Raw genomic sequence first — 23,724 nt, 5'->3', positions numbered from 1 at the left:
ATTTGTAGTGTCTTAGAATTAAGCTGGATATGGATGTTGTCATGTTTTATGTTTCTGTAAGTATTGTTTGAACATTTATTCCAGTACAAGTTGTACCTCAAGATTTTTCTTGAAAAGGGTGCTCCATTTGCATTGTTTTATAGTATAGGTGCCGTCTCCTAGTATTGCCAGGTACGAGTAATGTCTCTAGAATTTTCTCAGTATGGTAGCTGACTCAGAATTTTGCTTGACATGCTATCTTTTAAGTCTGCATGCACCCCAGTATGGGTGCTCTACTCTTTTATATATTGTCCAGTAAGTGTACTGTTCTAGTGTTATCTAGTATGGCTCTTTGACTTGTGTGGCATGTGTGCTGTTTAAGGATTTTGCCCAGAATGGCTTTTGTCTCAGGATTTTGCACATATGGGGGCATTACCCAGGACTTTGAGTATTCTCAGGGTTTCACTCTATAGATATTGTCTCAGGAGTTAATCTGTTTTTTTCATTGTCTTATAGATTTGTATGTATATTGTGATATTGATGCGGTCTTAGGCTTTATTTTTGATTGTCGGTGCTCTTACGGTTTTGCCAGTGACGGGGACTATGTCTAAGTTGTCCTTTATGGGTGGTGTTTCAGTTTATGTTCAATGTAGCTGCTACATCAAGGATTTCCTGCAAGTCAGATATTTTCTTTATGCCTCTGATAGGTGTATGGGGCTGCGATACAGTTCCACGAGTCTTTCCCCCGGGACGAGCTGACCGAGAAACAGAGCCTTCGCTTGGGTCTGCTAAGTGTGGTGGATCGAAGGCCCATCACTAGCAAATCTGTCCAAACCAAGAAGAGCATCTGCGTCCTGTCCCACTGGCCCTTCTTTGATGTCTTCCAGAAGTTCCTCACTTTCATTTATCGCTACTCGATCTCAGGTCCCCACGTGCTACCGATTGAGAAGTGAGTATGTCATAACCTCCTTGTAGTATGGCCCAAGGTGCTTTGTCCACACAATAACATGAAACTAAGAGTAATATATTGGAAATCTGAGCACCCCATAGTAGCATCCTTTAACCAAGGCATACTGTAGCATAACCTCAATGCCACGAGTGGCCCCTGACTAACATTTCATTGCTTCGTGATATGAATGACAATTTGGGTAAAAAGATATATGTACACTTTCTTTGTTCTTTCAGGCACATCTCTCACTTTATGCATAATGTTCCCTTCCCATCTCCCCAGAGACCTCGCATCTTAGTACAGGTAAATTTCTTCACTTGCTGTTTCCCTTTCTTCATGAGTGAAGTTTGAGTAAATAGATAAAAAAATGCCAAGACAATGAAAGTACTGAGTCTTGTTAGGCTACTTGTGAGAGGCATTGTGGTTGGTAAATAGATTTCACATCTGTAGCTAAGCCTCCTACTCATATTCATAGTTTTTGCTGACGTTAGCATTCATGCGAAGCATGAATGCTGTCAGCTCGACAACTAATGTGATCCGTTTTTAGGAGAGTGGACACCAAAGTGTTACGAGCGTTTTCAGTGCCGGATTTCACCTCGGGAGCGCGCAGCATTGTCTGCAGTGTCAGTTTCGCTTTTTTATTACTTTCGTTTTTCCCGAGGCTGGCTGAGGCTGGCTTGGAATGAACAGGCTTGCCCCCGCGCATGCGCAGAGTAACTCACAGCCCTTGTTTATATTTGTTTTAGTTCCGTGATGCTCCGATCTTTGCCCCTTCCGAGTGGAGCTTCCGAGTGGAGCTTCCGAGTGGAGCTTCCGAGTGGAGCTTCAGAGTGGAGCTTCAGAGTGCAGAGTGGAGCTTCAGAGTGGAGCTTCAGAGTGCAGAGTGGAGCTTCAGAGTGGAGCTTCGGAGTGGAGCTTCGGAGTGCAGAGTGGAGCTTCAGAGTGGAGCTTCAGAGTGGAGCTTCAGAGTGGAGCTTCAGAGTGCAGAGTGGAGCTTCAGAGTGGAGCTTCAGAGTGCAGAGTGGAGCTTCAGAGTGGAGCTTCAGAGTGGAGCTTCAGAGTGGAGCTTCAGAGTGGAGCTTCAGAGTGGAGCTTCAGAGTGGAGCTTCAGAGTGGAGCTTCAGAGTGGAGCTTCAGAGTGGAGCTTCAGAGTGGAGCTTCAGAGTGGAGCTTCAGAGTGCAGAGTGGAGCTTCAGAGTGGAGCTTCAGAGTGCAGAGTGGAGCTTCAGAGTGGAGCTTCAGAGTGCAGAGTGGAGCTTCAGAGTGGAGCTTCAGAGTGCAGAGTGGAGCTTCAGAGTGGAGCTTCAGAGTGGAGCTTCAGAGTGCAGAGTGGAGCTTCAGAGTGGAGCTTCAGAGTGGAGCTTCGGAGTGCAGAGTGGAGCTTCAGAGTGGAGCTTCAGAGTGGAGCTTCAGAGTGGAGCTTCAGAGTGGAGCTTCGGAGTGCAGAGTGGAGCTTCAGAGTGGAGCTTCAGAGTGGAGCTTCAGAGTGGAGCTTCAGAGTGGAGCTTCAGAGTGGAGCTTCGGAGTGCAGAGTGCAGATTCGGAGTGGAGCTTCAGAGTGGAGTGGAGCTTCAGAGTGGAGTGGAGCTTCAGAGTGGAGTGGAGCTTCAGAGTGGAGCTTCAGAGTGGAGCTTCAGAGTGGAGCTTCAGAGTGGAGAGTGGAGATTCAGAGTGGAGAGTGGAGATTCAGAGTGGAGATTCAGAGTGGAGAGTGGAGCTTCAGAGTGGAGCTTCAGAGTGGAGCTTCAGAGTGGAGCTTCAGAGTGGAGCTTCAGAGTGGAGCTTCAGAGTGGAGCTTCAGAGTGGAGCTTCAGAGTGGAGCTTCAGAGTGCAGATTCAGAGTGCAGATTCAGAGTGCAGATTCGGAGTGGAGCTTCGGAGTGGAGCTGAGCTTCAGAGTGGAGCTTCAGAGTGCAGAGTGGAGCACTCTACAGCGCCCCGCGCTCTACAGCGCCCCACGCACTACAGCGCCCCGCAGCGCCCTGCACTCTACAGCGCCCCGGGCTCGACAGCGCCCCGCGCTCTACAACGCCCCGTGCTCTACAGCGCCCCACACTCTACAGCGCCCCGCACTCTACAGCGCCCCGCACTCTACAGCGCCCCGCACTCTACAGCGCCCCGCATTCTACAGCGCCCCGCATTCTACAGCGCCCCGCACTCGACAGCGCTCTACAGCGCCCCGCACTCTACAGCGCCCCGCACTCTACAGCGCCCCGCACTCTACAGCGCCCCGCACTCTACAGCGCTCCGCACTCTACACCGCGCTCTACAGCGCACTGCACTCTACAGCGCCCGCACCGCAGCCTACAGCGCACCACAGCGCCCCATACTCTACAGCGCCCCTCACTCTACAGGGCAACGCGCTCTACAGCGCAACACACTCTACAGCGCAACGCACTCTACAGCACTCTACAGCGCCCCGCACTCTACATCGCCCTGCACTCTACAGCGCCCTGCAGCGCCCCGCATTCTACAGCGCCCCGCACTCTACAGCGCCCCGCACTCTACAGCGCACCGCACTCTACAGCGCACCGCACTCTACAGCGCCCCGCACTCTACAGCGCCCCGCACTCTACAGCGCCCCGCACTCTACAGCGCCCCGCAGCGCCCTGCACTCTACAGCGCCCCGGGCTCGACAGCGCCCCGCACTCTACAGCGCCCTGCAGCGCCCCGCAGCGCCCGCACTCTACAGCGCCCCGCACTCTACAGCGCCCCGCACTCTACAGCGCCCCGCACTCTACAGCGCCCCGCACTCTACAGCGCCCCGCACTCTACAGCGCCTCGCACTCGACAGCGCCCCGCATTCTACAGCGCCCCGCACTCGACAGCGCTCTACAGCGCCCCGCACTCTACAGCGCCCCGCACTCTACAGCGCCCCGCACTCTACAGCACCCCGCACTCTACAGCGCTCCACACTCTACAGCGCTCCGCACTCTACACCGTGCTCTACAGCGCACTGCACTCTACAGCGCCCGCAGCGCACCGCAGCGCACTCTACAGCGCACCGCAGCGCCCCATACTCTACAGCGCCCCGCACTCTACAGCGCAACGCGCTCTACAGCGCAACGCGCTCTACAGCGCAATGCACTCTACAGCACTCTACAGCGCCCCGCACTCTACAGCGCCCCACGCTCTGCAGCGCCCTGCACTCTACAGCGCCCCACAGCGCCCGCACTCTACAGCGCCCCGCACTCTACAGCGCCCCGCACTCTACAGCGCACCGCACTCTACAGCGCACCGCACTCTACAGCGCACTCTACAGCGCACCGCACTCTACAGCGCCCCGCACTCTACAGCGCCCCGCACTCTACAGCGCCCCACACTCTACAGCGCCCCACACTCAACAGCGCCCCGCACTCTACAGCGCCCCGCACTCTACAGCGCCCCGCACTCTACAGCGCCCCGCACTCTACAGCGCCCCGCACTCTACAGCGCCCGCACTCTACAGCGCCCCGCACTCTACAGCGCCCCGCACTCTACAGCGCCACGCACTCCACAGCGCCACGCACTCTACAGCGCCACGCACTCCACAGCGCCACGCACTGCGCCCCGCACTCTACAGCGCCCCGCACTCTACAGCGCCCGCACTCTACAGCGCCCCGCATTCTACAGCGCCACGCACTCCACAGCGCCACGCAGCGCCCTGCACTCTACAGCGCCCCGCAGCGCCCTGCACTCTACAGCGCCCCGCAGCGCCCTGCACTCTACAGCGCCCCGCACTCTACAGCGCCCCGCACTCTACAGCGCCCCGCACTCTACAGCGCCCCGCACTCTACAGCGCCCCGCAGCTCACCGCACTCTACAGCGCACCGCAGCGCCCCATACTCTACAGCGCCCCGCACTCTACAGCGCCCTGCGCTCTACAGCGCACACACTCTACAGCGCACCACGCTCTCAGCGCCCCGCAGCGCCATGCACTCTACAGCGCCCCGCGCTCTACAGCGCCCCGCAGCGCCCCGCACTCTACAGCGCCACGCACTCTACAGCGCCCCGCACTCTACAGCGCCCCGCACTCTACAGCGCCCCGCACTCTACAGCGCACTCTACAGCGCCCTGCACTCTACAGCGCCCCGCACTCTACAGCGCCCCGCAGTGCCCCGCACTCTACAGCGCCCCGCACTCTACAGCGCACCGCAGCGTCCCGCACTCTACAGTGCAACGCAGCGCCCCGCACTCTACAGCGCCCCGCACTCTACAGCGCCCCGCGCGCAGAAACTTTTACAAATAATAGAAATCCCACCATCGACAGTAGTCAATTTATCCACGAAAGTATTGACAAGGGATGAGGAATCTGTCCTCAATCTAGGTTTAAAATGTGTTCCCAGTCAGCAAACATACAAGGCAGCTCCAATAATATCCTATTGGCGAGCTAGTCCTGACAATAGTGAAGAACGAAATTAGCAGTATTTCACTATCATGACATGTAATACATACCTACACATGTCCCACCTTTAACATACACTGCACCCTGCCCCTGGGAGTGTCTTGGGCCTACCTTAGGGGTGTCCAACATGTAGTAAAAGGGAGGCTTAGGGCCTGGCAAGAGACTGCACTTGCCAGGTCGACTTGGCAGTTTAAAACTGTACTCAAAGGCACTGCAATGGTAGGCTGGAGACACGTTTACAGGGGTGCTTATATGGTTGGCACAATCACTGCTGCAGGCGCACTAGATGCATTTGATTTACAGGCCTTGGGCACACACAGTGCACTTTACTAGGGACTTACCAGTAAATCAAATATGCAAATTATGGAGAACCCAGCAGAATTAAAAATGACAGAGGTAGCATTTGCACTTGAGCACTGATTAGCAGTGGTAAAGTGTACGGAGTACATAAAACAGCAAAAAAGAAGTCCAGCATAACATCAAAAATACAGGTGGTAGAGCAAAAAGACAGAGGAAAACACGTCAAGGATGCCAGGTCTTGCAACTGCTTAGAGATCTTTGAGTGATGACAGGTCACATTGCCTCTCTCTCATCGTCTCATGACCCCAAAAGACAGAGGTCAGTCGCAGGTGTCTAGGGATAATTGGTGCACCTGAGCCCACTACAAGAGAGCGCTTCGATCCACGAGAATCCACTGCAATAATCAATCTAAATTACACCGCGCTGTGTTTGTTTACACTTCCTCTCTCGGGTGGGTTCTTTTCAGATGTGATCCCATTTGTAGCTCAGCAGACAGCAGCTTACCCTGACAGAGCAAGAGAAGGATGATCCGCACTCTGCTGCTTTTGGTCCAGCTCTCTCATTTATGTGTATTTTGTTGCCTGCGAGTGTTGTTTTTGTTATCACAGGAGAGGGGCTTGGCCTGATTCTACTCCCCACTACGAGCAAGGAGCCACGTGAATATCACCTGTGTATGTCCATTACGAAGTGATGCTAGAACACGTTTTATTTTAAAAATGGATTAGGCCCCAGAAGGTGTTCAAACAATTTCGAGGCATGGTGCTCATCTTCTCAGCATGAGAAGGATGAAATGCTGAGCCGAACTTGCTTTGATTCCAAACTAGTGGCCATTAGGTTGCAGTTGCATCATTGTAACAGGTGCATCAACCAACTGAGCTAGCTTGAAAAATTCCGGAGTGCAAACATACTAGATTAATAATGTAAGGTTCCTTTTGTAACACCTGCTTAGGACAGCTGCTAATCACCAAACATCTGATGCAGAGACACGCATTTTTTCCTTGACTGAAGCAACTATAACGATGATGCATATGTCATAAGTACATAGAAAGCTCACGAAAGTAAGCATGTGATGCTGAACATTTAAAAACATGATGGAATAACAATCTAGTATTTTAGCTATTCATCTTAACAAGACCAATGCATTGAACACCGTTACGTTGGCTGATAAAAGCGCATTTTATTTACAGTAGTCTAAAAGAGCAAAACTGCAGGAAAATGACCACTATACAAAATAAAAATAGCACTACTCTGCGCGCCGCCACTCCCGTGCACCATTTTAATTATGAAGACCCGGCCCGGCTCCAGTGCGTACCACTACCAACTATTTAATTAATTTTAAAAAGGCTCAGGCCAGGCCGGTAGGGCGTGCGCACCACGGCACCATAATTAATGTTTATAGGCCGGGGCCCGTTACCATCCGTCCCTGGCGTGCGTTGCGCACTGTAACTATTATAATATAGGCTTGCCTGCTTGCTTGCTTCAGCAGCAGCCGAGGGCAAATGGAGCAGGCGAGGAAGCAACAGGGGTTGGGGGGCTGGTTGAGTGCAAGGGCGAACCCAATATGGAGGGAAGCGGCACACAGGCAAGAACAGAGAGCAACACTGAGTGCGGCCCCGGGAGCAAAGAAGTACAGAAGCGAGAAAGCATGTTCTATAGGAGGGACAAACACGAGTGACAAGTTGGGACATAAATAAGAAGCAGGCAAATGCGCGACAGGAAAGCAACTAATTAGTGCACGCAGCAGGCCTGGAGGCAGGCAGCCAGCAGCAGCCCTGCCCCGCCGGTCGGTGACGGAGACGGAGTGACAGACTCTGAGTGACTTACTTTGGTCTTCGGACTCGGATTCGGAAATCGGACAGGGCAGCTCAGCGTGGGCGGGCCTGGCCGCCTGGCTGCTTTGTCTTGGACTTGGAAGGCAGTTAAGTTCGTAGTTTTCGTTGTTCTTCTCTTGTCTTCTTCTTTGGCTATGCGTGCCGCCTGCCGCGCCCCATATGCCACGCACAGGGGCTTACTGCTTATTGGCCCGCATGATGTTGTGCGTGCCCTGGGGCTGCCTGGCATTGCTCACCACCACTCAGCAGCAGCCAGCCCTGCTGCCCACGCCCCCCACGCACGCGGCACGCGCATACGCGGCGGCGGAAGTGCGGAACGGAAAGTGAAAGAAAAGGATAAAGGCCTGTCCCGCGTCCCGCCGCCATTTCATAGAATCAGGCGGGCTTAGACTAAGATAACAAAAAGTGCCTTACACACTGTGTAAGGCACGGTTTGTTATCATTGTCACTTTTGCCTCATGTAATGTAACGTTTGCCTTTGTATTTTGTTCACTAGTAATGTTCTCATGTATCAGTTCTGTTTCTATTGTGAATTCGCTCTGACACCTTCGGGTGAAGTCCGCACATCCCTTCTTACTCGGCTTGCTTAGCTGGCAGAATGGTGTTGCAGCGTTGGCTAGGAGTTTATTATAGTTGAGCTTTTTTCTTTCAGTCAAACAATAAAGTAACATTCATACAACCTAAATTCAGGATGCTGCCTCCCTGCCAATGTTTTAGTCATCTCTCTTTTTAAAGTCGGGAACATTCTGTTAAAACAGCTGTTTAGGATGTAAGGTATTACTTCTCACGAAACACACTGATTTTTGATAATGTCCTGAATGCAGCAAGGACCGTCTGAATCAATGTAAAGAATTGCAGTGTTCCTAATGTTCTATATGCGATTTGCCTTCAACTAGTAATTACCATTGGATCATTGTGTGCTGTCTCACTCTTAATGCCTGTTTAAAAAGAGTGCTCTTTATGCTGGACCCAAGTATGTTGCTATTTAAACAACACCAGCGATCAATGCACGCTTCCACCACACGCACACAGAACCAGACGTCGGTGCACGCTTTCACCAGGCGCACACACACACCACCAACCGTCAGTGCACACTTTCACCAGGCACACCCCATCAGCCGTCAATGCACGCTTTCACCGGGCACACACGCCACTAGCTGGCAGTGCACACTTCCACCAGGCACACACACCATTAGCCATCAGTGCACATTTTCTACAAGCACACACACACCACCAGCCATCAGTGCACGCATCAATGGTTAGCACATCCACAATTAACTATTGTAGCAATCGCAGTATGGCGCACTTTACTTCTAAACATGTCAGTGCACGCTTTTCCACCATGCACACACACCATCAGCCATCAGTGCACACTTTCAACAGGCACACACACACCACTAGCCATCAGTACATGGTTTCATCAGGCATACCCACCACCGGCCGTCAGTACACACTTTCAACAGGCACAGACACCATAAGTCATCAGTGCACGCTTTCACCAGGCACAAACACCACCAGCCGTCAGTGCACGCTTTCACCGGGCACAAACACCAACAGCCGCCAGTGCACCCTTTCACCAGGCACAAACACCAACAGCCGTCAGTGCACGCTTTCACCGGGCACAAACACCACCAGCCACCAGTGCACCCTTTCACCAGGCACAAACACCACCAGCCGTCAGTGCACACTTTCACCAGGCACAGACGCCATAAGTTGTTCGTGCACGCTTTCACCGGGCACAAACACCACCATCCGTCAGTGCACGCTTTCACCGGGCACAAACACCACCAGCCAATACAGAGTTTGGAAAAGAATTCATGCAACACATTGTCATATACAATGCCAATAACTCAAACTTGAATGCTGCGAGACCTATTGCATTGCAAATGCTTGTTTAAATATTCACTCACAATGAGCGAAAGCTCGGAGATCCATTACTATCGAATATGAAAATTGATATAATGCTGGAGAACGCCTCTTAAAGGTAAATAACTTTCCCTTCTCCAGCAGGGGAGTGTTTTTTGATACACAGTGTTGAACATTTCCCTGCAACTCTCACTCTTTCTGACCGGGGAATTTATAAGGCTCTGAAAACCTTTTTTTCTATTTCTTGACATGAAGTAGGGACACCTAAATGTAATGAGATCCTAACGAAAACATAACATCACAGCAGCTCTTTACTAAAGTCATACACTGCAGCTTTGCCAATGAAACTTAAAGCAGAAGGTTCCCTAGATGGAAGGTGTTGGTTGGAGCATCACTGAGGGATGCCTAAGTATGGAGCAGCTACCTTCTGCATTGGACGCTTCCAGTAGTTTGTTCCAGATCTCAGCACACACTGTGATGACTACATAGACTGTATATTACATTTGTAAATAAAAGCAATTTTGTAACCTAATCTCAGAATAATTCTTTGGACCACAGAGTTTAGCATTCTGCAGTCGAGACTAGAAGAGTTTACAACAATTTAAAGTAAGAGTATATCTCCCCCTCTGTTGATCTGGGAACGAGAATGTTTTGTATACAATGGAGATTCCTTTTGGTGTTACGGGACCGCCAGCTTTTCGAATTTGCAAGTGTGTGTTTTAGAGTTTAAATGTGTTCAGTGCTGCTGAGGCTGAACGTTTCTTGCTGTTTTTCTTCTAGATGTCCTCTTATGATAACGTGCTACTTACGCAGCCTGTCTCATCTCCACTTCCTCTCAGGTACAGTTTGCTACTTCATTTGGGATTGCCTACTTCCTGAAGTGGCACACAGCCTGTCTTGTGTCTGATTTTCTTCTCTCTGGTTCCCATGAGGTCACACACTCTACCCAACGCCTGATATATTATGCCTCATTTATTTGTGCCCATTTGTAACAAAAGCCCTCTTGTGCGGGATTCCACAACCCCATGACATGGACAGCTTCTAGCATGTAAACAGCTTTCAGTCACATCTAAGAAACTAGGCTGACCAGGCCCATGACTCCTAAGAGAACAGGGTGTGGAGTGGTTGCAGGAGATAATTGACAGGAAAAAAAATTAGAGTTTTCAACATAACATTAAGAACAAGTAATTAGAATAACTTAAACAACATGACACTACTGATGCTAGATAATGTAATAGTAAGCCTGTGAAATCAATCTCAGTGGGAGAACAGAGAGACCTAAGGTGAAGAATTTGATAGGATTTAAGGACATACTCACAGCTAAGGCGCAAATGCATTTTGATGAGCAACTTGCACCAGTCTGAGTCCGACACGACATTTTGGTATTTACTTTTTTGGGAACGGTTTTGTCATTACACTAGTAGTACAGCCCGAGTTGCCATTAATCACAGTGTTTGGTACAGACGGGTATCTTTCTGTTTTATTTCCACGCAACAATGGTTCCCACTAGAAAACTGAACATTTTAAGTGGAACTTGGTTGGTCGTTTTATCTTCTTTCATCTAAACATAAAGCTTTCTTTCAAGGAACATCACGTTCTCTCCGTTGCTGTAAAATCTTTTGTGAGTTGCATAAGAAGTGAGTGATGAATGGATAGCACATTGCTAGGGTGCAGGGGTTTATTTAGAGATCGATACATCGATACATAGCAATAATTAGCTTAGATATGCTGCTACCGGTCTTAATCGCTGCAGTCATGATGAGTGTTCTAAAACATGTATAGATGCATACATGGCTCCATTGTGGACAAAACAGACATGGGATTGGATCACAGTTCTGTGCTTTGATGATGGTGTTAAAACACATTTGCCGTAAATTGAAATGGACTCACCAAAACCAGGCCCAACCTTTGGAGACAAATAGGATCAAATTGTCAGAATCAGAATATTAATAACCTCACTTCACATAAGGCAGACTTTATAGTGTTGTTATTTATCTAGAGCTAAAATTATCTTGAGTCACCGAAGTGAGATTTATAGTTTTGCAGATTTTGAAATGTTTGGTGTTATCCCTTTCTTCTTGTTTTATAGTGGGGCGAGCTTTGTCACGCTGCTGCAGAACCTGGGACCTGACAACACGCTGACAGTGCTGCTGGCTGTCCTGGCAGAGCAGAAGCTGCTGATTCATTCACTGCGTCCAGACGTTCTGACTAGTGTCTGCGAGGCCCTGGTGTCGGTGAGTCTCTGGTGGGTAGGGGGAATGAAAGGACTTACCCAACAGGCACAAACTGGCTTCACGATGGGAGGAAGGGTTTATTCGTAAATATTCTACATCGCTGATCAGCTTTTTAACTGTTCAAAATGCTGTTGTCTCCATATTCTCTTTGCCGCCTTAAGAACTCATCAACTGTGGTCACCTCTTCCCTCTTGTGCAGTTCCTGTATCCTACCCCTTAGCACTGTAATATTGCTGGTGTAGCCTTTTCCTCTCACCTTACTTTCACTTTCATGCTACTAGTGCTTCAACACCACCTTTGCCCCTTTCTCTTTCAGTCTAATGGTCTCTTCACCTCTGCCCTTTGCTATCTAGTTATTCACACTTCCCTTTCCAACACTACTTTCTGTTACTTCCACTGTATTCTTTCCTTTTGACAATCCCCTTCCATATTCTTCTGGTTGATTCCTGTTGCAAAATTCTTACCTCTTCCTGCCTACATAGTCCACTGTAGATATACCATCTACTCCATTGATCAAACTGCGGTTCTCTCTAAATGTTGTGGCTGCATTCTCATCCTACCGCCTCCTTTTACTGCGCTCTAACTGCATTGTTGTTCCCATTGCTCTTTTTTAATGCTCCTTTATATAGCCACCTGCTCCCTATGCAGTCTTATTTTTCCAGTTTTCTCGTTCATGTAGCACTCTCAACCATGCTCACTACTCGTGTTTCATTTGTAGTTGCCTTGCCTTCTTAGGTGTATTTTTAAATAGTACATGAATGTTTCCACAGGTAATCTTTCCACTGCAGTGGCAGTGTCCATACATCCCCCTCTGTCCACTCACGCTGGCTGACGTTCTGTGTGCTCCAGTGCCTTTCATAGTGGGTATTCACTCTAGCTACTTCGACCTTCACGATCCACCGCAAGATGTGCTCTGCATTGATTTGGACACCAACACCTTATTCCAGTAAGTAAACACACTAAGGATGACCTGGAATCAACAATACACACCTGGTATATTGTTGTTTGAAATATTTGAATCCCTTCGTTGCAAAGTTCCTTCGTTCTTGTTGCAAAATCGCACCTTGGAATAAATGCTGCTTCTCTGATTTAAAGACTAGTCACTCCCATTCAGAACATGACCCTTATCCGGTTCGAACTGCACTGGTTTTCTGAATTTCCACGTGTGATTCAATTTCTCCATTATGGCCTTTAAAACTTTGCATAGTATTGATGTATATAAATACAGAACAATTGTATATTTCATGTGAAAACAAGGATAAACAATCTAAACAAAACTATACTCCCAATGTCAACAGTTGTAATGTATATTTAGCCTACCGTCTTGATTTGGGGCCTGCTGTTTACTTCCTCGAAACTGAGAACTTTGGATATAGGTGGATGTAGGATATTACACTGGAGTCTCAAAGTCAGCACATTCTAGTGTTAAACTCCTGATCTTCTGGCTCTGGTGTTAAGTCTAAGTGTTTCAGGTGGCTTTTCCCACTTCTTTGTTCACACATCTGTGCACTGCTTTTATCTTTCGTATGGAGTCATGTTTTCACTGAACATAAAATGATGAGCACTAGAATAGCCTCCCAATGCTGTGCACCTTAATACACAATGATGATTTTTTTAATATCAAATGATTTAAGTTGTGTCAGTTTTAGTAGACTGTGAGTCGAATTTAATTTCAGTTGTAAGACTTGCAGCCAGAGGCAAATTCCTCTTTACAGACTTGGCAGACAGGCTTCCCATGCAATTTATGAGGGCCGTACGAAACGTTAGCCCACACTAAGCCATTTCTACTGGGGAACATATGGCTGAGAGGAGACCTCATATTTCATTGCTGTATAGAACACAATAGCTACAGGGTTAAGAGGAAAAGTGAATATCCATAGAGACATGCAAGTTTATTTTAACAGTAACACCAGGAAGCATGTTTGCCAGATAGCAAATAAAGATAAGGAAGAAGTTGCAGTTTCTAAGAATATAAGGCAAGGTGATGAGGGGAGAAGAGGAAAATAACTCAACAGTACAGTAGGACTAGGTAGAGGAGAAGAGGGGAGAGGAGCACATGAGGTCAGAAACAGGGAAGGTTGAGGAATCGAAAAAGGGCATGATTAGAGGAAATGGATCTGAACGAAAAAAGACAAATAAAAGAGCAGGGAATTGAGACCGATAAAGGGAAGGGAAAGAGTGAATGCGAGGTAGAATATGGTGAAAGATGAATATTTAAGGGAAGGAGAGCTGAAGTGAAGGAAAGGAGATAAGAGAGGGAAATTAGGTGAAGGGCGAGGAGAGGTGTGGAAGCTGGAGAAGAGCAGAAAGAGAAGTAAGTAAAATGTTGCATAAGAGATGAGGAAGAGAAATGGAGGTTGTTTTGAGAGCTGATGAGGGGATGAAAGAGACACTGAAATGCAAGAGGAAGGTAGGTAAAAGGAGTAGGCAAATGGGAGGACAAAGAGGGCAGAGAAAGAAAACCGTAGTAAGTGACAAAGTACAGTAGAGAGGGTGGGAAATAGAGTGGTGCAGTGAAGTGGGAGAAGGAAACCATACAGGTGCTGTGATTTCATCACTTCCCATTCATCCCACTGCACATCATACACACTTTCACATGCACTTGGAGGAGATAATGCTTTCTTATTTTGAATGTGCCCATGCGCTAGTACCCACATCCGGTAAAGGGCATAGGGGCTTTATAAGTAGAGCTGTCCAGGCATGGCAGGGGGTGGGCTCTTCCACATATATATGGCTTCGTCCATTCTCGATTTGCTAGAGAGCGTCGGGGTTTGACCTTCAGCATCTTGAAGAACATTCCTTCTAAAACAGGACATCTCTTCCATTCTTCTACACAGCTCAACTAGAGCAGTTTACCTATTGGCTTCCTTCTCCTTTCACCTCCATTTTGTCTTTGTCCTCCCTCCCTTCCCCTTTCATCTCCTCCCTTCATCCCTCGCTCTTCTGCACACCTTCCTCATTTAGTCATCTCTTCTTCTCCCTCCCCTTTGCTCTTCAAATTGCATCCTGCCCCTCCTTTTCCTCTTTCACATCCTACTCTCTTCCTTCCACTTTCAGCCCTTCCTCCTTTTCTTCTTCATCCCCTCCTCCTTTTCTTCTTTATCCCCATTCTCCACCTACTTCAATTCCTCATCAAATTATTTCTCTTCCTGCTTCTTCTCTTCTTGTTCCTCCTTTTTCTGCTGCCTCTTCCTCTTTGTATCTCCTCTTCATCCTCTTCCACTAACCATTCCTCTGTCTTCCTACCTCTTACCCATAATTCTCCTCTTCCTCCTGCTTGTTGTTTTTCTCAGTCCCTTTTTCCCCCTTCCTTCTCTTCCTTTTACTTTGTCCTATTCCTCGCCTTCCTTTTCTTCTCTTCCTACCCCACCTTTCTTCCCCTTCCCCCTCTTCTTCCTCACTCCCATCCTCCTCCCACATATACTTCTTCCATGCTACTTCTGTACATCTTTCGTGTCACTGTTTTGTGAGGGATTCACAGAGGCCAGGTAAGGAGTAGTGTAAGATCTCGGGGGCAGTTGAAATACAGATACTTGAGCGAAGGGGTCTCTCTGCTTATATGACAGTGGTTCTGTATGAAGCACAAGAGACAGTGCAGTACCCGTAAACCTAAGTCCGAGCCTAAGTTCCACTCCAAATCTGTTACCTAAAGTACAGCAGGAGAGCACTTCACACACTTTCAGGGAATAGCAGAATACAAAAAAAGGAAGAAGTGACTTGGGTGGCATGAGCTATGGATGAATAGAAGAAATGCTGTGAGCTTAAGCCTTTGTAGGGAAATGACTTTCCTCAGAAATCAATTCAAAATGATTGTAAAAAATGCACAATGCCATTATATTCATATGTCCTGTTGCATAGAGTGGCTGTTGGTAAAGTTCCCACAGTTTGTAGATTTCTTTTCATCGCGCTTATAAATTCAGATGTGAAGATGGGAGCATCCTCAAATCCAATTCATATGTCTGAGGTGCAATAGTCATTTACAGTTGAGAATCATGGGTATTCAATTTCAGCAATGACTCTCTCTGTGGAAGGAGAAAGGAAGGTTACTAAGATAGATCTATTCCCTCCATAAACAAACTCCTTAATACCCGCACTTCACTCCCTTTTACGAACACACTATGGACCTTATTTAGAGTTTGGCAGCCTGGATACTCCATCCCAAACATGGCAGATGTCCTGCCCCCCATATAATGTAGTAAGTGGTTCTAGCTTATGGCACTCATATTGCAACAGATGGGATAAATGTCACATTTTGACAGATTATTCCTGCCACTAAACTTTAAATAAGACCCTAAATGTCCTTGTGGAAGTGAAAGGACCTTTGTCAGGATACGTTTACTTCCTTTCGTGACTAACACCAAACTTCTGGGTATCTCCCTTTTAAGGCCAGTTCAGGATATTGCCTCCCTTTTTCCAACGCTCCATTCTGTGTAGAGTGAGAAACCTGTTATATGTGTTGGAACAGTCCTCATCAGGTCCGCCATGTCAGCCTCCTACTACTCAGACAGAGCTTTCTGGGTGAAACCTACCATTTCCTTTTTTGTCAGTGTCTCTTTATGGCACACATTGTTGGAGTCCACTCCTGAAACCATGTTCTTGAGCAAGTGGGATATGGTCATAATATTGTTTTCGACAGCCTGTGGTTGTGTGAAGCGTAATTTGGCTATAGGGTCCATCAGAAATCCATATTTTTTATCCTGTCAGTAAAACAGGAGGGGAGTGCTTTGTTCAAACAGGAAACTGGCAGTCTTTTTGCAGTTTTAATCATTAGAAACATTGTTCAGAGTGGGCCTGCTTCATGATTCTCTGTGGCCATTTAGTTCTACCCTAAGTTAATTTCTTCCAGTAAGGCCTGTATACTCGGGTCTATATCCTGTTCTCTTTTAGTAGAGGCTTGTGATTTGTTTTTAGTTTCATTTAATTCGATAGAGCATTCCTTTGTAAATAGCTATTATGGTATTTCAAAAAAGACGACAGCACCATATTGGATGTAGATTATACATTTCTTTAGAGAATATGTCTAACATATGGTTACAAGAATGAGCAAGTATGGCTCTGGTGAGTTTGCTTTCGTTGCGTTGCTGAAGTGGAATTACAGTTTCAGGTCTTTTCATCTGTTTCCAGAACTGAAGAAAAGAAGATCCTTTCCTCCCGTATTCTGCCTCGGAAGCCCAGTAAGGTGTTGCACCATTCGCTTGCCATGCTCCATCAGCAGCTGGACGAAAGTAAGTTTTGTGCTGTTAGAAATAGCTACCTGCCTAGTATTGGGTGTTAAGAGCAGATACACAACTTTTAGCTCCGGCTTTTGCTTCTGTCCTGGCAGCAAGACCCACATCTATTCTGCTTTAGCATCTCTGTCTTGATCCTTCAGCCTTGAGGTTAACAAACAACTCTAGTCATGTACCATAATCTGGTCTAGGTCCTTCTGGTTCTGAATTCGGCAGACACCCTGCCCATCTAAGCTATGACAAAAAGTAAATCAATTTGCCTAGTAGTGGGATATATGGGAAATCTTCACTAATTAGCCTCTTTTGGCCATTTACTGCCTCTGTAAGCTCTGACCACAAGCTCTCTTAAACCATTCTTCAGTATTGGCATGTGGGCTTCTTTCTCAAATGATTCTTTGTTCTGTACCACAGTTCACCAGAGCATCTGATTGTGCCGCAGGGGTTCATTTGTGCTTCAGATGAATCTGGGACTGGAATGTGCTTTACTATGTTATACAAGCATTAGATAATGGCATATTGCTCCAAGCATATTGATCCTCTTGTCTCCAAAACATGCAGATATTGTGAAGGTTTTACGCTTTTCAAGTATACACTAACCCTTGACCTCTCTCTTGTGTGTGTGACAGTGTACAACAAGCCAGTGGAAGAGGACTCCCTGGAATTCCTCCTGAAGGATTACGACTTGATCTATGGACGTCGGAAGCAGCTGGAATTGGAGATCCAAGCCTCCTTCCTGCGGTTTATGGCATGTGTCTTAAAGGGCTATCGTTCGTACTTGCTTCCCATCACTCAAGCACCATCGGAGAAGACAAGGGACCTGAGCAATCTCTTCTTCCTACAAGGTCAGGGACAAAGATCTAAGCTAGATGGTGTTTGGAGATTAGACAAGGTGTTTTTACAGCAGTTTGCAAAACGTAACATAGTTCTTCAGTGGGCTTAGCTGGTCTGTAGCTGAAAACTATCCTAATATAAAAAGTGTTGTGGTGCCTTGGAGTGGGTGGGCCCTGGTCTAGGCACTTTGTATAAGTCCACATCTCTAAGGAAATGAACAGACCCAGTGGTGGAGGGAAGTGAATGGCTACCACAAACAGTTGATGTCATATGCTGTATAAATGTAAAAACAAACCACTTGATGTGTCTCATAAAGCTTAGCCCAATTAGCGTATTATGTTGAGGCTTGAATGGGTTAGCTGAATTGAAATTGAGGTCAATTAGCTCATTGTGTCAGAGATGGGTTAATTAAGGTAGTTGAATGTTGCTGTAGGTTAGTTAGCTGGTTCTACCGTGAATAATGGATTGTTAAGTCTTTAGGTGTACATTAGTCACAGTTACTAAAATGATACCATTAATGAACAATCACTTGCTAATTCCATTGGTAAGTCACACAATAGTTTATCGATGAGAAACAGCATTTTCTTTTCTTTGGTCGCTGTGTTTACAACATAGTTTTTAAGAATAGTAATCCATGGGGTCGCACACTGCTCCACCCACCAGCGGGTTCGCCCCTAAGCATTATGGTCAATGCGGTTCGATTCAGCGTGTGTGCTTCTTGTAAAGTCTCAAGTGTGTTCACCGTTGTGCTGGCCATCCCTGGACACGTGTTTCTGGGTCGTTACCCTTCATCAGCAGGGAATAGGCGTACGTATGGGGTTGATGTGTAGGCTGCCAAAAGTGTTCTCAGGTCTGGTACCTCTCCACGGTGCGCAGGTGCGTGATCCCGAGCTCGTCAGCTCAAGGGAGCCTTAATAAACTGTAATCCATGGGGTCGCACACTGCTCCACCCACCAGCGGGTTCGCCCCTAAGCATTATGGTCAATGCGGTTCGATTCAGCGTGTGTGCTTCTTGTAAAGTCCCAAGTGTGTTCACCGTTGTGCTGGCCATCGCTGGACACGTGTTTCTGGGTCGTTACCCTTCATCAGCAGGGAATAGGCGTACATATGGGGTTGCTGTGTAGGCTGCTAAAAGTGTTCTCAGGTCTGGTACCTCTCTACTGATGAGGGAAGATATCCCGAAACCCGGGCCATGTCTCGGGTCTAGAGATCTTCACAACAACAAGTACTCACTTGCACCTACTGAGGTGAACCACTCAAGAACTATACGTACCAGAATCCTTAGGGGCGATCCGGAGGAGGGGCTAGCAGTGTGCGATCCATTGCGGTTGATTCTATAGTTTTTAAGAATGCCTGCAACCTTGTCTTTTTGCAACATCAGAACAGCTAATGTAATGTTATGTATGTTGGTTGGTTGGCTAACCTCTTCATTTGCTGAACTGCACTTAATCCCTTGTGAGTCAGCTGGGTCTGGTAGCTCAGTGGACTAATGCATCCACTGCAGGGGCTTGTGTTTGACCTCATGGTTACAGATTCAAATCCTGGTGAGCCCACTCAGCCTTTCATCCATCTGAGGTCGATAAAATGAGTCCCTTTGAGTTGGGTAACAATAAACATCTGTTATTCAACGCCAAGATATCCCTTTAGTGGTTGACTTGCGCTTTACAAATACACATGCTATGTTATGTTATGTAAGCAGAGTGACTGCTCCATTGGCATATCAGCCAACTACCTGCTTCTCAGGCTGGCCGACCCCGTGTAGGATGGGTCAGCCTAATCCTTTTCTGGCAGACCATCTTGTCCGGTGGATGGCAGACCCCACCAGCTTGTAGTTAGTCGGTCTTCCTTTTCGTGCAGGCAGTCAGACCCCCCCCCCCTTGGCTGGCTGGTGGACTAGCTGATCCCCTTGACTGGCACACGGTTTGACCCCCTATACTGACTGACTGGCTGACAGACCCACTTGGTGGTGTGCTGACTGACTCCTTGGTTGGTGGATAAACAGTTAGTAGCTTCCCAGACCTCTTGGTTGGTTCAGGATATCTATTGGTTGTTGGCTGGATAGCTGACCACTTGGTAAGCAGGCTGGCTGGCCACTTTGTCACTAGCTACTCTGACACTTCATTGGCAGGAACACAGAACTCTTATATGCAAGTTATCTCACCATTTACATAGTTTAATAGTCGTCTTATATTTTGGGGCAGCTGAATCGACCTCTGGTGTTGGGGGGTGGGGTAACCACTTGATTCACTAACCACTAGTGGTGACCATCTGCCAGGGTGGGCGGCGACTGATCTTTGGTTTGGGTTGCTGGCTGACCACTTGGTAGGGAGGCCTGCAGCCCACTTGGTTAGGAGACCAGCAGTCCACCTCTTAATATGTGGCGTCATCTGATCACCTGTTTGGCGAAGGGGCCATCTGAGCACCTAGTTTAAGAGGGCCATCTGACCACCTGGTTTAACCCCTTCGATGCTTGTGACGGAACTGTTCCGTCATCAGTCACGGCTGAGCTGTGCTGATGACGGAACGGTTCCGTCACGACCACACCCTGTTCTGGAATGTCCAGCACAGGGGCGGAATCGGCGCCGCACGGAAGCGGTTAAGGGGGCCATCTGACCACCTGGTTTAAGGGGGCCATCTGACCACCTGGTTTAAGGGGGCCATCTGACCACCTGGTTTAAGGGGGCCATCTGGCCACCTGGTTTAAGGGGGGCATCTGGCCACCTGGTTTAAGGGGTGCCATCTGGCCACCTGGTTTAAGGGGTGCCATCTGGCCACCTGGTTTTAGGGGGGCATCAGGCCACCTGGTTTTAGGGGGGCATCAGGCCACCTGGTTTAAAGGGGCCATCTGGCCACCTGGTTTACGGGGGACATCTGGCCACCAGGTTTACAGGGGACATCTGGCCACCTGGTTTACGGGGGACATCTGCCCACCATTTGTTTGCGAACTGGCTGACCACTAGGTTGGAGAAGTGACAGCAGAATACATGGTTGGCAGGTGAGTTGACCACATGACCAGCAGACCAGTTTACCACTTTTTGACTTTGTTGTAAACCACTTGGTGGACCACTGTACTGATGGAGTGACTGACCAGGAAGGTAGTGCCCGGCTGACCACTAATTTGTGCATCAACTGATCACTTAGTTGGCTGGTAACCACACTGATCCCGAGGAAGGCAGGGGAGCACACTGATTTTTGGATTTGAAGGCACACCAAACCCTTCTATGAATTGCCTAACACCTTAGCCGGTTGGCAGGCAAGCTGCAGCCACCCCGGCCCAGTCGGTTGGCAGCCACCCCGGCCCAGTCGGTTGGCAGCCACCCCGGCCCAGTCGGTTGGCAGCCACCCCGGCCCAGTCGGTTGGCAGCCAGCCCAGTCGGTTGGCAGCCATGCCGGCCCAGTCGGTTGACAGCGACGCCTGCCCAGTCGGCTTGGCACGCCTGCATAGTCGGTAGGTGCTGGCCCAATCGGTTGGCCTGGCACGCCGGCCCAGTCGGTTGGCCAGGCTCGCAAGCCCACTGGGTATGCCAGGCACGCAAGCCCACTGGGTATGCCAGGCACGCAAGCCCACTCAGTATGCCAGACACCTGATTGACAGAGCATGCTGACCCAGTAAATTGGCAAGGTATGTCAGTCTACTTGATTGGAAAGGCAGAAAGGCATGCAGAACGACTCAGTTGGCAAGGCATTCTTTTCCTCTCATTCAACAAGGCGATCTGAGCCATGCCATTGGCAAGGCAAGCTGACCCTCTCAGTTGCTTGGCCAGTTGATTGGCCAGTTGATTGAATGACCATTTGACACCTTGGTTGGCAGTTCATGTTGTGCAAGGTTAGGTTTGCAAATCTGCTGCTTGTACTTGGGTTAGACTTTTTAAAAACTTTTTGGCTGAGATATTAGTTGACTTTGATAGGCCTGTGTTTTTAAGGGGCTCCTGGATTGGTTGACTGATGTGTTTAACAAATGTATGTTCAGTCGCATTCAGTGTCGGGACCTACAGCTTTTTTTGTTGATTTTTGCCTTCAATCTCTGCAGGCTTCATAAAATCCAGAGATCGAGCATATCAGAAGTTCTATACTTTGCTAACAAAGACCCAGATGTTCTCTCAGTTCATTGAAGAGTGCTCGTTTGTCAGCAATAAGCAGACAGGCCTGGAGTTCTTTGACAGTTGTGTAGAGAAGGTAAGTTCTCTCTCACCTCTGTTCATTGTACCATATATAGGGTTACGCTGCTCTTTGATTTGCGAACAAGTCAATATGTATTCATTGTACGAAATTCTGATGAAGCTAGTGTGTAATGAAGGTTCCCTTTGTGTGAATAGTGGAACGGTCTTTGTTTTTTTAAGATTTATGATGTGTAGGTCCCATAGCTAGGGGAAATGGTTGCAGGGTTGCTTTAGCTTATTTGAGTAAATGGGAGAGTGCACACCCATATCGATGCAGTGTTATTTTTCTTGAAATACTTTTCAGATTATATTTTGCAATTGAGATACTTAATATCTCAATGATTTAGCTAATTTAATTTTCATTAATGTTTGCAGAGCAAATGTATCATAGATCCACATCCTGTGCTGTTTTCACCATCTAGTGGTTGGACTCAAAATGGTATCCTGTGTTTTCTGGACGTCAGATGTTGGAGTCATCAATAGGCATGTCTTGAAAGTACTCAGTATGTCGTTGACCTCAATTACATTATGCCACACACTGTGGACTCCATCTTTATAGCTTTTGTTTTTTACAGTATCTGGGTCAGCAGCAGTTTGGGAGAAACTGCATCAGCAAAGGCTCCTACCATATGTGACCAGAGGGGGTGAAGGTTGAATACGAATAACCCACAAAGTTTTTAAATTTCAGGCCTTTTCACAGGTTTGACTATTGGGTATGAAAACAATATGTTCTGAGTTTCACTTAATATTTACCTCTGGATTGACTTATCATTTGGATTTCAAACATGTCCTATGCAGGACCAAAACAATAGTCTGTCAGTATGTAGACATTGTATCATCAAACGTCTGACAAATGTAGATTGAAAAATGCTTGACTCAATTTGCCATTGCGTTGAGCTGAGTTCAGCATTCCAACAACCGAATGACTCTACCTCTGAGGACAAAGGTGATGCAGAGTTTGTAAACTAATTTATTTTAAAACTATATTTCATATTCAGAAGCTGGGGATATTTTCAGATGTATCCCTTCATTTATAAGAAATGCCACCCATTTGTTCGCGTAATAAAGACCCTGAAGGCTAGAACAGAGTGGTGGGATGGCTAAATGCATTAAAAAAATTCTTGAAAGGTTGGTTAGCAAGTTAAGATAAGAGACATTATGAACACATCAACTCCAAAGTGATATCAAAACTTTCCGCCTTAAGAAATCAGATTTTTTGTACTATCGGCTCTGAAAGAACATTATAAACCAAGTTAAAAGCATGACAAACCCAGCTTGATAATAAACCATTGACATAGTTATATCCTCGAGTCTAGAAAAATACACATCCAACTTTGACTGATCCTGGTTCCAAAAATACTTTTCTCAGTTCAACACTGAAAAACTGTCTCTTCGTAAAAATGTAGTCTCCCATTTGAAGAGGGACCTAAAAATGTGCCAGCCCCACAAAATGGTGCCCAATCACGTAGACTACATACTAGGCCCAGAATGAGATATCCATCATTCTTATTACTCAAGGGCTTTTTTCAGAGAGGAGTTTCAATATGACACTTACTTCCTACCAAGAAAGGATGAATACAAATATAGTCCATAAGAAGATGAGGATTAATATTAACAAGATCAGGACTGGGGCTGTGAGCATGCTTTGGGTAAAAATAAGAAATACCAATAGCCAGATGACACTGTTGAATCTTATTCCTAACATTCGGGCGATATGTGTCCACTTAAAATACAATCAATTTATATGTGGTAACACTAGCTCAGGAGCATTATGACATACTTTGTAGGAGAGCAATAAGCAGACCCTGGGGGTATAGCATTCCATGGATACCAAATGCAGAATTAACTGTTCGACCACTTCAGGAATGGCTAGCAGCCAGTGGTTGCAGAGTATGGGCTGAAAGGGATGTCTTGTGGTTGTAAAAGTGAACGTTTGTTAAGCGGCTTCCCAGATTGGCCAA

The 23,724-nt window shown here is 47.4% G+C and overlaps 1 protein-coding gene across 2 annotated transcripts in view; it reads left to right on the top strand.

Annotated features, from left to right (window-relative positions):
* DENND4B (DENN domain containing 4B) overlaps nt 1–23,724 on the top strand; it is a 294,054-nt gene that overhangs the window by 125,085 nt on the left and 145,245 nt on the right. For both annotated transcript variants that reach the window (XM_078670188.1, XM_078670189.1), the window contains exons 6-13: nt 687–928; nt 1,165–1,231; nt 10,091–10,149; nt 11,400–11,544; nt 12,315–12,490; nt 16,669–16,769; nt 17,399–17,614; nt 21,634–21,779. In XM_078670188.1, the coding sequence (XP_078526314.1) occupies nt 687–928; nt 1,165–1,231; nt 10,091–10,149; nt 11,400–11,544; nt 12,315–12,490; nt 16,669–16,769; nt 17,399–17,614; nt 21,634–21,779 (1,152 nt within the window). The remainder of the gene's footprint in view (nt 1–686; nt 929–1,164; nt 1,232–10,090; nt 10,150–11,399; nt 11,545–12,314; nt 12,491–16,668; nt 16,770–17,398; nt 17,615–21,633; nt 21,780–23,724) is intronic.

The sequence above is a fragment of the Lissotriton helveticus genome, chromosome 12 (genome assembly GCF_964261635.1).
Source record: "Lissotriton helveticus chromosome 12, aLisHel1.1, whole genome shotgun sequence".
Classification (NCBI taxonomy): Eukaryota; Metazoa; Chordata; class Amphibia; order Caudata; family Salamandridae; genus Lissotriton; species Lissotriton helveticus.
The sequence above is the reverse complement of the archived record's forward strand: the minus strand, read 5'-3'. Positions and strand labels throughout refer to the sequence as shown.